This window comes from Mercenaria mercenaria, chromosome 13, assembly GCF_021730395.1.
Source record: "Mercenaria mercenaria strain notata chromosome 13, MADL_Memer_1, whole genome shotgun sequence".
Taxonomy (NCBI): Eukaryota; Metazoa; Mollusca; class Bivalvia; order Venerida; family Veneridae; genus Mercenaria; species Mercenaria mercenaria.
Window position 1 is genome coordinate 68200487 of NC_069373.1, and position 15608 is coordinate 68216094.

The following is a 15608-nucleotide window of genomic DNA, read 5'->3' on the forward strand; positions in this document are numbered from 1 at the left end:
TTGAAAAGTCGAAAGTACGATGGTGAAAATTTCAAAACTAAGACAGTAAAAAGACAAAAGTACGGAGATGAAAGTGCGAAATAATTTCGACTTTACACAATCGTAGTTTCGTTGTTTCGACTTTTCACTATCGTTGTTTCGTGTTTTCATCATCGTAATTTCTACTTTTCACCATCATAGTTTCGTGATTTAGACTTTTTCACCGTCGTTTATTGTTCTTTCGTTGTTTCGAGCGATGGTCCTAACGGGACACCCTACTATCTCCCTCATCTTGTAGGTTTCTAATAAAGTGACACTGGCGTTCTGACTTGAGCATTCAAACGGTATACCATGAATTGGTTTCATATCAGTCTTGCTTTTGAAGTTCACGACACATTAAGAAAGGCCAAAATATGTACACTTTGTTGCTTTATTTTTTTGAAACGCAGAAAAAAGAAACTCATTAAAACAGATTATACCCACGCATGTACTGAAGTCACAATAAGATGTTGATGACACGCTCATAATAATTAATATTATTGAATACAGAAAACATATGTCAAGATAACAGAAATAGCACAATTTCCATGTTACGCATAGAGCCAGATATGCATCCTATGAGATATACAAGCCTGATATAGTGACTGTGCAAATTCAATAAGGACTTGTTTCACAAAAAAATCACACGTTTCGCCCTAAGTGCTGTCCGAAATTATGATTTTGTATCATAATTTTATATATGATACACATTTTTTAAAAACTTGTCCGAAGTTCCATTTTGGAACATAACTATCATATATTTTCCTTACTTTGAAGAAATGAAATGGCTTTCATATAACACTGCTGTAACCAATAGTTCAATGAATATTTATCTTAATGTTAGCTTTTTAAGTAGTTAAAGTTCAAAAAGTTCACGAACCTTGCTGTTTCAAATAATTGTTAACTAGCAAAATAAAGCACTCCTTTAGCAAATGACAACAAGACTATCACGCGGCAATACATGTCCCCTTCTGGTAAGTTCGTAACGTTGGACAACTGTCATAAAATATGTTTCACTTTTTGTTACCATTATAAGCACAATTTAACACGCAGCAGAATAAAACTAAATGTTATGTGTATCCTCTATATTAACTACCCTCTTTTATCATGTTCAATGAAAAATTGCTGTACTTTCAAAGTTATTACACGATATTATTGTCATATTTTTTTATTATTTAACACTTTCTTGACGGTAAGACTGACGGACTGACGAGCGAGCGAGAACAAACCATTCGTCCCTTCAGTGAAACAACGGTAGGTAAATGTGTAACCATGTCCTCTAAATCTACATTATTTGCATACATAATAAAATCTTTTTCAAACCAAAAACCTATTTATCTTTCGGCTGTGAAAATGGAGATCCCTCGGTGTTGATAACATTTCTTTTACAGAAACCGTTCTGTTCTTTATTACATTAATCATGACATTGTAGTTCAGGCTTGCACACAAACACAGGCACTGGTGAATGGTGCACTATATAGTCACTGACACTACCAAGAAGTGTTCGTCTTATCGTTCCAAGGCCCCGACTTCCAGTGATAATAAAGTCAGCTCCTTCGTCTTCCGCTACCTTCACAATCTCTTCACCAGGAACCCCCATCATTTGTTTCACAGTGCCTTTTATCTGCAAAGTTAACATAAAAATAGACAACATGCAAATACGCGATCAGATATACAAGCTTGGTCTGGAGATCATTCTCAAAACTTGTAGCAAATGAACAGGAGGTTATAATACTGTAAGACATCTATCCAGCCAACTCAAAATGTTGCTAATTATAATTTATTTTTGTCAGACTGATTGACATGAAGTACGGATGTTATTCTTTTATACGTGTTATCCTTAATCAATAGTTGAAAAGTGAACGAAAGACCTTGGCTGACGTATGTTCAGCCAATCAGTGCCTGGTCCTGGAATTGAACATTAGACCTCCTGACAAGGAGTATGGGGGTCTAGCTATTGAGCTAATCAGTCGGACATGAAATTACACGATATGATTAACTGTTACACTAACATCTGCGACATTCATCAGCTCGTGTATTTCTCCAAGAAGTAAACGCGTCTGTTGTTGCTCTTCTTCAATTAATTTCGTCATCAACGCAGGATCGGCTGTCATCATTGCTATAAATATACGAGTTGACACAATTGTTGCTTTCAATATACGAGCTGACACAATTCTTGCTTTAAATATACGAACTGATAGAATTGTTGCTATAAATATACGAAATTATAGAATTGTTGGTGTTAATATACGAAATGATAGAATTGTTCGTATAAATATACGAAATGATAGAATAATAGTAATTGCTTTGAATAATTGTTTATTGCTATATATTTACGAAACAATAGAACAATAGGATATTTACTATAAATGATCTAAGCATTGGGATATTTATTATTAATATACAAAACAATGGAAATATTCCTATAAATATACGAAGCAATGGGGTATTTACTTTAAATATAAAAAAATAATGGGATATTTACTATGAAATACAAAACAGTCGTACTCGCACTTATGTTATATTTACAATAACATATTTAGTCATATTACCAATGTTTCAACGAAACATACATGATATTTACATATTATGATTGCATTATATATATAATATATAGCTAACCCAGCCGTTATAACTGTGATTACATTGATGAAAATACGCCCACAATTACTTAAGTTTTGATATAAAATATTGTGTTAGTGTTATTTTTCTTTATGGTGGGTTTAGAGATACACTGACAATTTATGTTTCTTTGGGCTGCCTCTCTTGGCATTATTTCAGGCTTTGATGGGCACCTGGTTAGAACCACCGATCTTCTGTATGCCAGCTGGAGGGCTTCTTCACACAAAGAATTCAATACTCCGAGTGAGATTTCAACCCAACAGCGGTGAGGGCCTAGTGATACGTATAGTTTTAAAGTTCATGAACAAACGCCAGCTCGTTTTAGTGGAACTGCGCAATACAATCAATGTCTTATTTCTGGCGAAAATAGTGCAAATATTTGAGTGGAATGTTAGCTGTGTTGATCAATTTACAATACAATCAATACAAAGAAAGTGACAGTAAACTAATTAATAATTAACAAATTAATGCCCATAATCGATTATTGTGCGTAAGAAAATGAAAATGTTATAGAGCGATATAGAGACACATTAGTCATTAAAAGAGTTACAAGAAAAAGAAAAGCTAATTTTAGTAGTGCTACTTTTTCTGTAACAAATGGATGCATGACTCAGATACATGTATGTGTTTTTCATTTTGACTGAATTACAGTCATTCCTTATTTAAAATGAATGTTTCACAAAACAGATATACCGTTGTTTTAATATAGATTATCTCTCACCATGACTTCTAACCATTATTCGCGCCTTAGTAAGGCATTGTAAAAAGCGCTTTCAGTTTTATCCGTTGGAAATGTATTTGGACGCTTTACCTTTTAGTTGATTTTATCATCAAATAACTAGGATTGAAGACGATGCTCTTTGGCCATAAAAATCAAAGAGTTGATATTTCATATCAAAATGTAAAATTATATTTATCATTATTGTATTATAGAAGGGTCATGCATCCTGCGGTACCAAAATAATCCCTCCTCTACAATCTGACAAAGTCTTTAAAAACCAATCCTCCAACTAGTTCATGTATTCCCAAACCCGAGAAATCTTCTGTGTTAATAAGAATGAAATATAAGTCATATAATCGGACAAAGGTACTTCCAATATCACAATGATGTTTTTGTATTACTTTCATACCAACATAGTGCTTTTGTACATAAGATTTTACATTTGTTCATATTACCTTTTTTTTTCTTGCTTAAAATATGTTTGTTTGTTTGTTTTTCCCTATATCAATATGTTGACTATCTAGCATATCGTAATCTGAAAACGGTTACGGTGTACATGCTCTTTAAATGTATTTCAATGGTCGGGTTAGAGAAGACATGAACTGAGCGAGAATTATTTAAAATCTTACACATGTGAGACGCCATGCACGCTTATAATGTAAAACATAGAAATATTGTAATAATGAATAACAACTTTTGAAAATATATAAACATTTAAGGAAATACGCTTGAAATGAGAAACAACCAAACGCAATAAAGTAATACATATGTTACATTGTTGGTTGTTGTCATAAAACTGATTTACACATACGATATAGTAGCCGCAACTTGACCGCGATGGTTGACCTTCGGCTGATTATTCATATCGGTTATTTCATTGAAGAAATAAAGAGTGAATAGGGTAGCCATGTATATTTATATGAAATTAGTTTGTTTACAGTGCAGTATCAAAGTATGTATACTTACATTTGATCAGTTAAAACTTTCCAATACACTAATTTATAATTACAAAAATTCATATTTCCACTTTCTCATGCAGCTTGTGTTTTACGTACACTCCTTTTCAATAATAGGTTGTGCCTCATTATGTATTATAATACAAAGGTCAACCATCGGGGTCAAGTTGCGTCCACTATACATAAAGGTAGCAGGGTACACTTTCGAATTTTGGCCCCCGTCAATATTTGTTATAAAGAGAACATCGTGATTTTGGATGTCTGTAAATTAAGGTGAGAGATAATGATTATTAATTCTTTAGAAAATTTATACAGCCGATACATGTAAAATTCTGATGTCAGTTGGAAAACTAACTGCTGGTAGCTGTGTATGATCAATGAGACACCATTTCGCGGAAAAATTCAATTCACGGAAGGGTTCTGTGCTTGTTGATTGATACTCAGGAACATTTTCGTTATTTTCCGAAAAAACGAGCTGGATGGGCCTCCATTCCGTTTATGTCCTGACGTTCAGTAAGGACTATTAAATTAAGAAATGCAATAAAATTGGACAGTGTTCTTGCAGCGGGATCATTGTAGACTGTTCAAAAGGTGCAAAATTGATGATTTTGGCACGCTATTTTTCATGGATGATGTAAACCTTTCGCTTTGATAACTTTCTTTATTCTTGTATGAGAATCCCGATCTTGCCATTCATTAAAAGCACAAAACATGCACGCAATTTATAAAATAGCCACCCAAATTTTGCTCATAGGGGAAGTGCAATATTGCGACGCGCTACATGTAAGACCGTCCGTGCCCAAAATTTTCGCATCTAAGTGTACCTTGCTACCTAAAACAGATTCTTTTCATGCACACATATTTCGGATGTCTGAAGGCTATAATTGCTAAGTCTTACTGTATACACTATCATTAAATTGATCTTTGATACATGAATTTAAGTTTCACACCTGATGTGACTTTATAACATTTGTTATTTCAGTTTAAAATCAAGACTTTAGCGTTTTTCAACTGAATTGTATCATAGTTACACAGAGCGGCCTGTACCTAACAATGAACTAATAGTACTTCTTTTTAAATTTAGCATACGTTTAATTCAACATGTTGTTAATAATAGATTAGCAATTAAAAAGTATCTAAGCTTGCAAAGATATGATTTAATTAATTTTACGCTTATCTTCTTTTAAAAATGACAAATTTACACATAAAAAAATGATGAATGTTCTGGTTTTTGGTATACGAGAGAATACTCTTTATAAGAATACAAGAGTGTAGATTTTTTTACTAGATATATAATGGCTAAGATATCACTCCTAGGGCACGTCTACGATGTTATTTTGTTGTTTAGTTCATTTTCCTTCCTTCATAACGGCTATCGCTAGTTTGTAAATTCTAAACATTTTCCTGTATTTCGTGATTCTTAAATAAAATTAGACTGAAGTCATACATTCACCAGTTTATAGCATAGTACGATTTTGTTGAAATATTTAAAAGTAATCAACAGCATATTACTCTGAGCGCACGCTAATTTTCTAAAAAAAACCCAAAAAAACTTAAAAAACTTTTGGAAAAATAGCAAATGGTGGTGAGGGATAGGTGATCAGGTGTGAAGTAGTTACCGCCACGGTATAGTTTCGTAAACGATGCACAGACACTTGGGGTTCGGACCTCCACACACCCCATTCTCCTCCGCCCCTGGTTAAGTTTAGCCAATATATTTTAGCATTTTACCATGTATTGAGCATAGATGACGATCATAAAACGCATTTTGTAACAATTCAGCGTGTTTTTAAAAAATGCATTTTTACCATCAATGCTCTCAATATTACAAGATATGAAACATCTCACGACCACTAGGGAAACAATAGCCAGTTAAACGTTTAAATGAACCCCTACCAATGAATCACTGGTATCAATCGTCAGATCTGTTGCCATTCTGTCAAATGACACCGGTCCCGACAACTGTCATTTGTATTCCAACGAGAAATCAATAAATAATATAAATCAATCTATCTAAATTCTATGGAACACTTCCTTGCGAATAGATCCCTGCTTTGAACTGCGCATATCGTTGCCGGGTACCAAAATTGATACCGTTTCGACTGCATTATACCGGATTATCGCTTCAGCACGTGTTACACGAGGTTTGTTTACATAAAGAAGTGATGATCTGGTTTAACATAGCCGTAAGAGTAACAATTTTGGTTCCCGGTTTATGACATGCGCTACACAAAGCGAGGGTCCAGCGCAAGCAAGTGTTCCCATTGTTCGTGCGATGTTTCATATCTTGTAGTATTGAGAGCATTGATGGTAAAAATACATTTTTTTAAAAACACGCTGGAATGTTACAAAATGCGTTTTATGATCGTCATATATGCTTAATACATGGTGAAATGCTAAAATATATTGGCTAAACTTAACCAGGGGCGGAGAAGAATGGGGTGTGTGGAGGTCCGAGCCCCAAGTGTCTGTGAAACGATGCATGCTTAATAAATTTTGATGCAACTGATGTGTTAACTTGCTACCTTTTTAAAATAGTTTTGTAACTAAATCCAGTTAAAGCTAAATATGATAGAAAAAAAATAGAATTCAAATTTAATGTTTCTTATTTTTTCTTAGGTACAAAATGGTCGAAGGCAATCTTATGTTTGCGCGTATATAATTATTCTGTATAAGATATATGTACTTACAGACGTGTGTGAGTTTCTTGAATTCCGGTGTATAAATTGCAATGACGAAGTCTCCTTTCTCATGTAGTGTTTCTGCATACCCTATAAGATTAAGTAAAAACGGTGGGTGGAATATTTTTCAAAACTACTATCAATATTTAATCCCCCGCCACAAGTGGTGGGGGTTATAGGAATGGTCTCCGTCCGTTCTTCCGTCCGTCCTTCCATCCGTCCTTCCGTCTGTCCGTAACACTTTCGTGTCCGCTCCATATCTCCTAAACCCCTTGAAGGATATTCATCAAACTTGGGTCAAATGATCACCTCATCAAGACGATGTGCAGAACCCATGAGTCAGCCATGCCGGCTCAAGGTCAAGGTCACAACTCAAGGTCAAAGGTTTGAGCCTTCCATTTTGTGTCCGCTCTATATCTCCTAAAACCCCTTGAAGGAATTTTATAAAACTTGGGTCAAATGATCACCTCATCAAGACGATGTGCTGAACCCATAAGCTAGCTATGCCAGCTCAAGGTCAAGGTCACAACTAAAGGACAAAGGTTTGAGCCTTCCATTTTGTGTCCACTCTATATCTCCTAAACCCCTTGAAGGATTTTCATCAAACTTGGGTCAAATGATCACCTCATCAAGACGATTTGCAGAACCCATGAGTCAGCCATGCCGACTCAAGGTCAAGGTCACAACTGAGGGTCAAACGTTTGAGCCTTCCATTTTGTGTCCGCTCTATATCTCCTAAACCCCTTGAAGGATTTTCATCAAACTTGGGTCAAATGATCACCTCATCAAGACGATGTGCAGAACCCATGAGACAGCCATGCTGGCTCAAGGTCAAGGTCACAATTCAAGGTCAGAGGTTTTAGCCTTCTATTTCGTGTCCGCTCTATATCTCCTAAACCCCTTCAAGGAATTTTATAAAACTTGGGTCAAATGATCACCTTATCAAAACGTTGTGCAGAACTTACGAGTCAGTCATGCTGGCGCAAGGTCAAGGTCACAGCTTAGGGTCAAAGGTTTGAGCCTTCCATTTTGTGTCCACTCTGTATCTCCTAAACCCCTTGAAGGATTTTCATCAAACTTGGGTCAAATGATCACCTCATCAAGAGCTCATGAGTCAGTCATGTCAACTCAAGGTCAAGGTCACAACTTAAGGTCAAAGGTTTGAGCTCTGTATCTCCTAAATCCCTTGAAGGATTTTCATGAAACTTGGGTCAAATGATCACCTCATCAAGACGGTGTGCAAAATTTATGAGTCAGCCATATCAGTTCAAGGTCAAAGTCACAGCTAAAGGTCAAAGGTTTCCCTTTCACTATCCATAACAGTGGCGGGGGATTTAGCTGTCGTTCAGACTGCCTTGTAAAGATTACTTTACTATTAAATTTTCTAACAGGGTTAAATACGGAAATACCGAAATTCAACATAACAGTTAAATAAAAGATACTTTATTTACGTTAATCATCAAATGCACTAGTAAGGTACAGGGTGAAATAGTGAATGGATAGGTTGTGGAAGGGTTTAAACCTCGATAAGATTATGGGGCATATGAACTGGTTCAATGGTCATTACCCTGCCTGAAATAAGACAATGTCCAAAGAGGCACCCGAGGTCTCCTTGTAAAGTTGCCATTTAACCGATTTCGTGTCGGCGTGACCAGCAAATAAACAAATAAACTGAAGAAAAATAGTGTATAACCTTATCTTAGACCATATTTATTCAAATAGTGGGAGGAATGGATTTGAACACATTGAAAAGGTGCTACAATATCAAACGCAAATATTCCTATTTATAAACATAATTGTAAAGTCATTTCAATGCAATATCAACAAGTTGAACAACCAATGCGTTACATAACAATGATGAATGTGTTTTGAAAGAGAAAGACAACTAAATTTACTTAAACCTATACACGTATCATACTTACATTTAAAGGCATCCTCTGCATTTTTACTTCCATCCATACCAATTACAATCTTTCTTTTTCTAGGTTCAGTTGTTGATTTATCCATTTTCTCCGTTTAACTATGTGTACATGTGCTTTTATTTACCACTTTTATCATGCAACATGTGTTATCAACTAGATTACAGTCAAGTTCAAATAATAGAATGCTTCGATTTTGTATTGACAAGATTTACTGTATATGTGTAAAACGTGTATTAAGAAAAATTCACGTTTTACAATATATTCTACTTAATATCCTACGACTTTGTATCAATATCTGTAAACAGCAGATCATTGAACGTTATCTATAATAGTACTATACATACCAATGTGTAAACAGTTATATCGCGTGAGTGTTTCCTGTCTAATTGTTTATTTTTGTGTAGTCGAAACTGAATATCTGTATTAATTGGAAAGTAAGTAATATATTTGTAAAGGGCCATATTTATGTCATTATTTTCAAATCTGGAGAAAGTTTATATCTGTACTAACTTAAAGGAATTATAGATAATAAGCGAGCTTCAATTTCTACTCTGTGTTTGAAGATCCCTTAAGCGCGCTAGCTAGGACTTAGCTTTGTCCCGTCGAGACATTTTTTGCACTGCTTTCTGTAAACCACTGATATGGAAGCGTCCTGGTGCCAGCAGAGATATTTGTAGAAAGCCTTACGTACGACTTGCTGACATTTATTTATGACTTACTAACTCCTACATGTATGTACGATTTATCGGAGTCTAACACAGAACACAACAGTTCATACGTTATGGCTTACTAACTCCTAATTAGATCTAGTACGACTTACTGAGTCGTTCGTAAGACTTAGCAACGTTTATAGGACGTATCACCTAACTAACACCTACATGAGCCATAGTAAATACTTTGTACGACTAAGTATCTCTGTATGAATTAGTAAGTAATACGTAGCAGTTACTTTGTCCTAAGTTCTTCGTAGGAGTTAATAAGTATACGTATGAGTTACTTTGTCCTACGAAAGAGAGACTATGTGAAGGGAAGGCCATTACAAGTAAAGTCAATAATATATGTATCTCGGCATATGATTCCTTAAATTTATCTTAGTTTTACACTCATTTTATTGAATTAGACAGAGTAAACATTTTGATATCAGTACCATGTTATATATGGCGCTTTATGGCCGGATACGACAAATCGAAATACACCATAAATTCCCTTGTTCATTCATCGAGGCCGCGATCATATGGAATAGGTGAAGTATACGCGCGCTGGGGAAAATATTTCATGATGGACATGTGAATTCTTTACTTATGAGTGAAACAGGTCTCATAAGCGTAAATACGACTAGCTTCTACTGATTATAAAACATACCGTACGATTTGTTGTGAATTAACTATTGTTGTACTATTTGTAGTTCAACCGCCACCCTTGTTTAAGGGCAACATTTAAAAAGAAGTTTTTTTCATCCTCAAGTAATAGGTAAGTAGACTCGCCCAGTGTAATCAATAACCTACAATTGACCGACCCCTCTGGTACAGTATCAAGACGCATAATCTAACTCTATACGTAGAGCGCCTACTTCACCCGATTTACATTCGGAATATTTTCACGCGTTTCGGGCTTTATCGTATGTTTAACATGGGATTTTTGAACCGTCCAAAGATGTTGGAAATGTTTGTGTCATTGTTTATTTTTTTTTTTAATAAAAATGTTACTGGTTTCATTGTCTACCACTTTTTTCCACCCTTGCCTGAAAAAAACAGTAATGAGTTTGTACACTGTTCAGACAATTGTGCTCTGTTGAAATTTAACCAAACACAAGTTTACCTGCATAAACAGAAAGCATGATATCTTAAAGTTTTTAAAGTCCTGGGGTGACTAACTCTAAGGTCTCTTAAGTCCTAAGGTGGTCGTAACGTCACCTTTTCTTGCTCGTAGGGATTTTTTTGATTAACTCAATCTTCTCGTAAGATACGAGATACCTTAAGTAATGCCGTATCTTAAGGTAAAAAAATTGGCGCCTTATCTATATCGTAAATAAATAGAAAATTGAAGAAATTAAGTTTTGTTTACTTTCTGATTAATATTTCATTTATAATCTACCTTTTCCCATTCCTGATGTTTTTTAAATCGATATAGAGGTAGTTTCCTAAAAAAAACTTGTTTTTTTTTTTCGTCTGCCTGCAAGGCAACTATCATTTCAAACCATATAAAGTTGCCTTAATACAAGAATTGAGCAATGGCATTTTATTTAGTTTGCAAAGATCTTCAAATGACCTCAAACATGCATGGTGGTATAAACCTTCCGATGTTCATCAAAACATTTTTTTAAATCCCAACGTGTATAGGAAATTTTCAGTCAATATTATATAAATTGATATTTCGTATGTTAGTTATATAATACTGATACTTTCTTCTGTCTTATGTCATATATTTTGCTGTGTGATTAACGCATCTATTTCGGACTCCTACTTAGAGGATATGTTTGAAGAAATATCAGATCTCGACGTTTCAGTCGTTCAATTAAGATGTTCCACATTTTAATGTAATTAGCTAGTTCAGTGATTGATAAAACATTTCTGTTGCATATGCATATCTGACACTCTGGGATACGGTCAAAATAAATGTACTTGCTAATGCAGATTTTGGTAATCCTAGTCTTACAGTTTAGTAAATATTTCACAACTGTCATTCATATAATAATTTCTATTGCAGACGAGCAATTTAAATGCTTACCATGCTCAAATGTACATTTATATCAACAAAAGTTTTACCACTATTACAAAAAACGGATGACAGGTTAACATAATTTGATATCCTTTCATGATCCTTTCATGATTCAGACACGTTAGTAAAGAAATTTTAGTAATCTTCAAAAGATTTACCAGATATAATACTGAATCAAGTTTAGCGGTCAAAAAAGTTTACTGTATCAAAATGATAGTATATTTTTATTATAATATCAAATACATTTGCATCATAATCTAAACACTACTAAATGCAGAAAGTGTCTACAATACTATGAAAGAAATGGTCCGATGAAACTGTTTTTAAATGTAAATTGCAAAATGAATGCCGCAAGTTAAGTCTTTTTTGCCTTTTAAATTGCTTGGATCTCATTACTGGGTAATATGAACATAAGTTGCAGTGTCATTGCATTTGTAAAACAAAATGAGAAGAAAAGCTCTTGATAACTGCGTTCGAATAATATAAACAGACAGAAACCTTAATACTGTAAATGTATGGAAATTCAAATGACTGCAGGGGAAAAAACGTCTTATATCAACTAGAGATGAATGTATATCTACTTTCATTCCAGGAAGAGTAGAGGATTAAGTTTCCCGTCAAATTCTTCGACTTAAATTACTCAAATTTAGACTTTAAACCAACAACAGCAAAACTGATTCGGTCAGATGTGTTGAACCTAATGATAAATTCTTGTTACACACATACATTGCTTCAAAATTGTACGTGTATTTTATACGAATAAAAATTTATATATTTATCATACTAAAAAAGTATATTCGTGTAGTACATGTTAAGTCTTACAGCTTTAAATATATCCATAATGTCTGTCTCAAATAAGTTATGTCATACATTGTAGATACTAGTATAAACTTTGATCTTCACTCTTCAGTTTCAAATAAGCTCCAGTATTGTTGTATCAGCCAAGGATGAGGGTCAAAGGTGTTGCCCATAATTATATCAAAACAATATCTTAGAGCTTTTCGTTCGGAACAATAGATACGTCAGTTTGGGAAGTTTCTAGATTGGCTACTTAAAGGTCCATTACTAAAACCCGAACGGGTATTATATGAAAACCAGAGTTTGTAGCTGAGACTTCCTATATACTGAAAATATGGCCCACTGCAAATAGTCATGAATATGTTCAAGAATAACTAACAAATAAACAAAAAATGTTGCCTATGTCAAACCGAAAGTATGCTTTCCGACTGCTTACGAACCCGTCGAGCATCTTCGGACTTTTCCGGAAGAATCCTCCGAAACGAGGCTATAATTTATAAACAGATGCAAAATATATCATATGCCCAAACGATAACGTGATTTTTACAAACTTAGCACATGGAATTCAACAATTTTGTAACTCACAAAAACTTCATGAAAATCATTCTTATAACACAAGTAATATACAGCTATACTACAAGTTTTCATAAGAACAATTCAGGTCCTTCCCGAATAAAAGTGTTTTTACAACTTCGTCTGTAAACTTTTTCAGTTAATCTCTTTTCAGTATAATTTTAAGAATATAAATGAGTAACTGTCTTACACTGCAGAAACAAAGTATGATTGAAATTTACCTAAATACACTTATTTATGTACACATGGCTACATTAATTTAATAAGATTTTAGACATTAACCACATTGTCTTGGCCTAATATATGTCACTGTCAATTTTAAATTTAAATTTTGTACATCTCATATTTTTCGTGCAAGTCGTGCATAATTACCATCATGGAAATACAGTTATTTTGTTGCGGGTCTTAAATGGATATTCGTTTGAAACAATTTTAAAATCACGTGATCCCGAAGAATTTCCGACCGATTACGGAAAAGCGATAAACACGAAAGTAGGACAAAATGACCCCCCATGTCAGTCTAAGAAAATACAGAAACAATCATTTGTTTCTCTCTACATGTGTTGATTTCAAGGGAATATTGCACGGCTATCGTAATGTTTAGTACTATATTTCAAAATGTGTAGTCTTTTTTTAAGATTTATGTCTATTCATTTGTCTTTATTTTGCACCTTTAAGGCAAGTGGCTGCTTAATTAATACCTGTAAGTGACCGCTAATGCAGGATGTACTGTATACCTCTATTACAGTTCAACAGTAAATGTGTTTTACAAGAATCCACAAGTTCTCCTTCTATTCCCAGAATGTTTACCCGTGGGGAGATTCAACTGACCCACACAAACGGAAGAGGACTCCCCTTTTCACATCCTCCCGCTGAGTAGCTTCAGAATTGGTTGCGCTACGCCCTGGCTCCCATATATATGTAATAAAATAGGCCTGTTAAAACCCACCAAATAGCTGTTTCCAAACATTCAAAAGGAATGCATTTTTCATTTGCGTAACATCTGATTGAAATTCGCACCCCTCCCATCGTCATTTCGTACTTTGGCACTTATACCAGAGCAATAATTTACGGAACCTGGGAATTGGGAGGTTGGGGTTGATTACATCCTCCACCAGAAAAGTTTACATACCAACGTTTTCTGGCTATTTTATCTTCAAAATAAATACATTTTGTTTCCAAACCTAATCTGATTTCAAAGTATGGTTAAGATTTAAAATAAACCGATCTATTTGTTGGTGCCAAAAACAAAATCATTTAAAACTTAATGATTTATCATTATAGTTTATATGTAATTCATTTTTATCAAAATATCATTGATGGACAACGGTGCGGTTTATGTTCACTTATTTTGAAGAATATTAAGCGCGAAGTTGCTGTTGAAGCGTCATATGCAGACGATAGGTAATGCTGCGTGGACATGTGGTATTACGGTCAATTGATGAAACTTCGTTTATGCTGTAATCATTAATTAATATGTATTTGATTTTTTTTAACCTAATGAAGTTTTATTTTAATTTTACGCCGCAAACAATTTATTAAATGGCATTCTGCTCTTATATGTGTGATGAGTTATACCGATATCCAGTCTTTTTAGCAACATCCTTGTCATTGTATGAAAGAAGAACTGTTTTCATAGAAAACTAATGTCCTTTTCAGCATGACAGCAACATTAGACGGAACGTTGATTGTAGGGAAAATTGTTTGAACATTTTCACATTTAGTTTTACTCGTATGAGATAAATCAGGAGCTCCATCAAGAAGAATATTATACATTCACATCCCATAAAGTAAGTCCTGTGTTGCACCCGAGACCTCCATCGCAAGAGAGACACATTACAAATGAACCATAAATTAATATTAATGCCCGGGGTAGACCACGGAGTGGAAAGAGTATTTTTTTCTTTTAAATAAAAACAGCACACCAAGGTGTGTTTTTCATATCATATATCCTATTTTTCCTTGGGGGACCCCCCCACCCCCAACCCCATAAACCATCCTATGGAGGAGGGTGGGACACGACCTCCCTAACTTACCACTGTCGGCGCTTTGTCTTTACCATTCAAATTTACCTAACATATATACATTTAAAGTATAATTTTGTCGCTATTGTATATATTCAATGTATTATTGGTCAGTTACAAACTGTTTTAGTACAATTACATAAGAACCTATTAACTTTTCCTGATCACAAATGTGGCACTTGACTTCTTTTACTAGAAAACACATTAGGGTGCCTATTGTAAGCCATTAATTTCATACGAATTTCATTCACTGTTGGCTTATAGGATCACTGGGCCGGGCGTTTTTTGATATGTCTGAAAAAGGCGATAAATAATTATATCAACTATAATTATATCCTTTCCGCGGCCGTAACGTAATAAAACGTATTAGCGTCTGATGGCCCTTTCACGCTTCCGTAGAATCAACAATTATTACATGAAATTCATTTTAAAAATATTTCTGAAATGTCTAGGTTGCCGCTTTCAAATACGGAAATATCTGACATCCGATGAATATATATACTGATATTTTTAGACAAAAGCAAAAAGGACCTTTTGAACGATTTCACGAAGTTCCAAAAATCTCCATATACCCT

At 34.4% G+C, this 15608-nt stretch overlaps 1 protein-coding gene across 4 annotated transcripts; it reads right to left on the minus strand.

Annotated features, from left to right (window-relative positions):
* Window positions 1–395: 395 nt before the first annotated feature.
* Window positions 396–9263, minus strand: LOC123529328 (putative universal stress protein SERP1273). Of its 4 annotated transcripts, none has more exons than XM_045309627.2 (5): window positions 8921–9263; window positions 7008–7088; window positions 3991–4011; window positions 2025–2137; window positions 396–1642 (listed from the first exon to the last, which is right to left on the minus strand). In XM_045309627.2, the coding sequence occupies exons 1-5, from the start codon at window positions 9003–9005 to the stop codon at window positions 1433–1435; spliced, it is 510 nt and encodes a 169-aa protein (XP_045165562.2). In that variant the 5' UTR covers window positions 9006–9263; the 3' UTR covers window positions 396–1432. The 4 variants fall into 4 exon arrangements, with proteins under 4 accessions (XP_045165562.2, XP_045165563.2, XP_045165564.2 ...); XM_045309628.2 differs by having other exon boundaries at window positions 2031–2137; window positions 8921–9260; XM_045309629.2 differs by lacking the exon at window positions 3991–4011 and having other exon boundaries at window positions 8921–9261.
* Between the last annotated feature and the right edge of the window lie 6345 nt (window positions 9264–15608).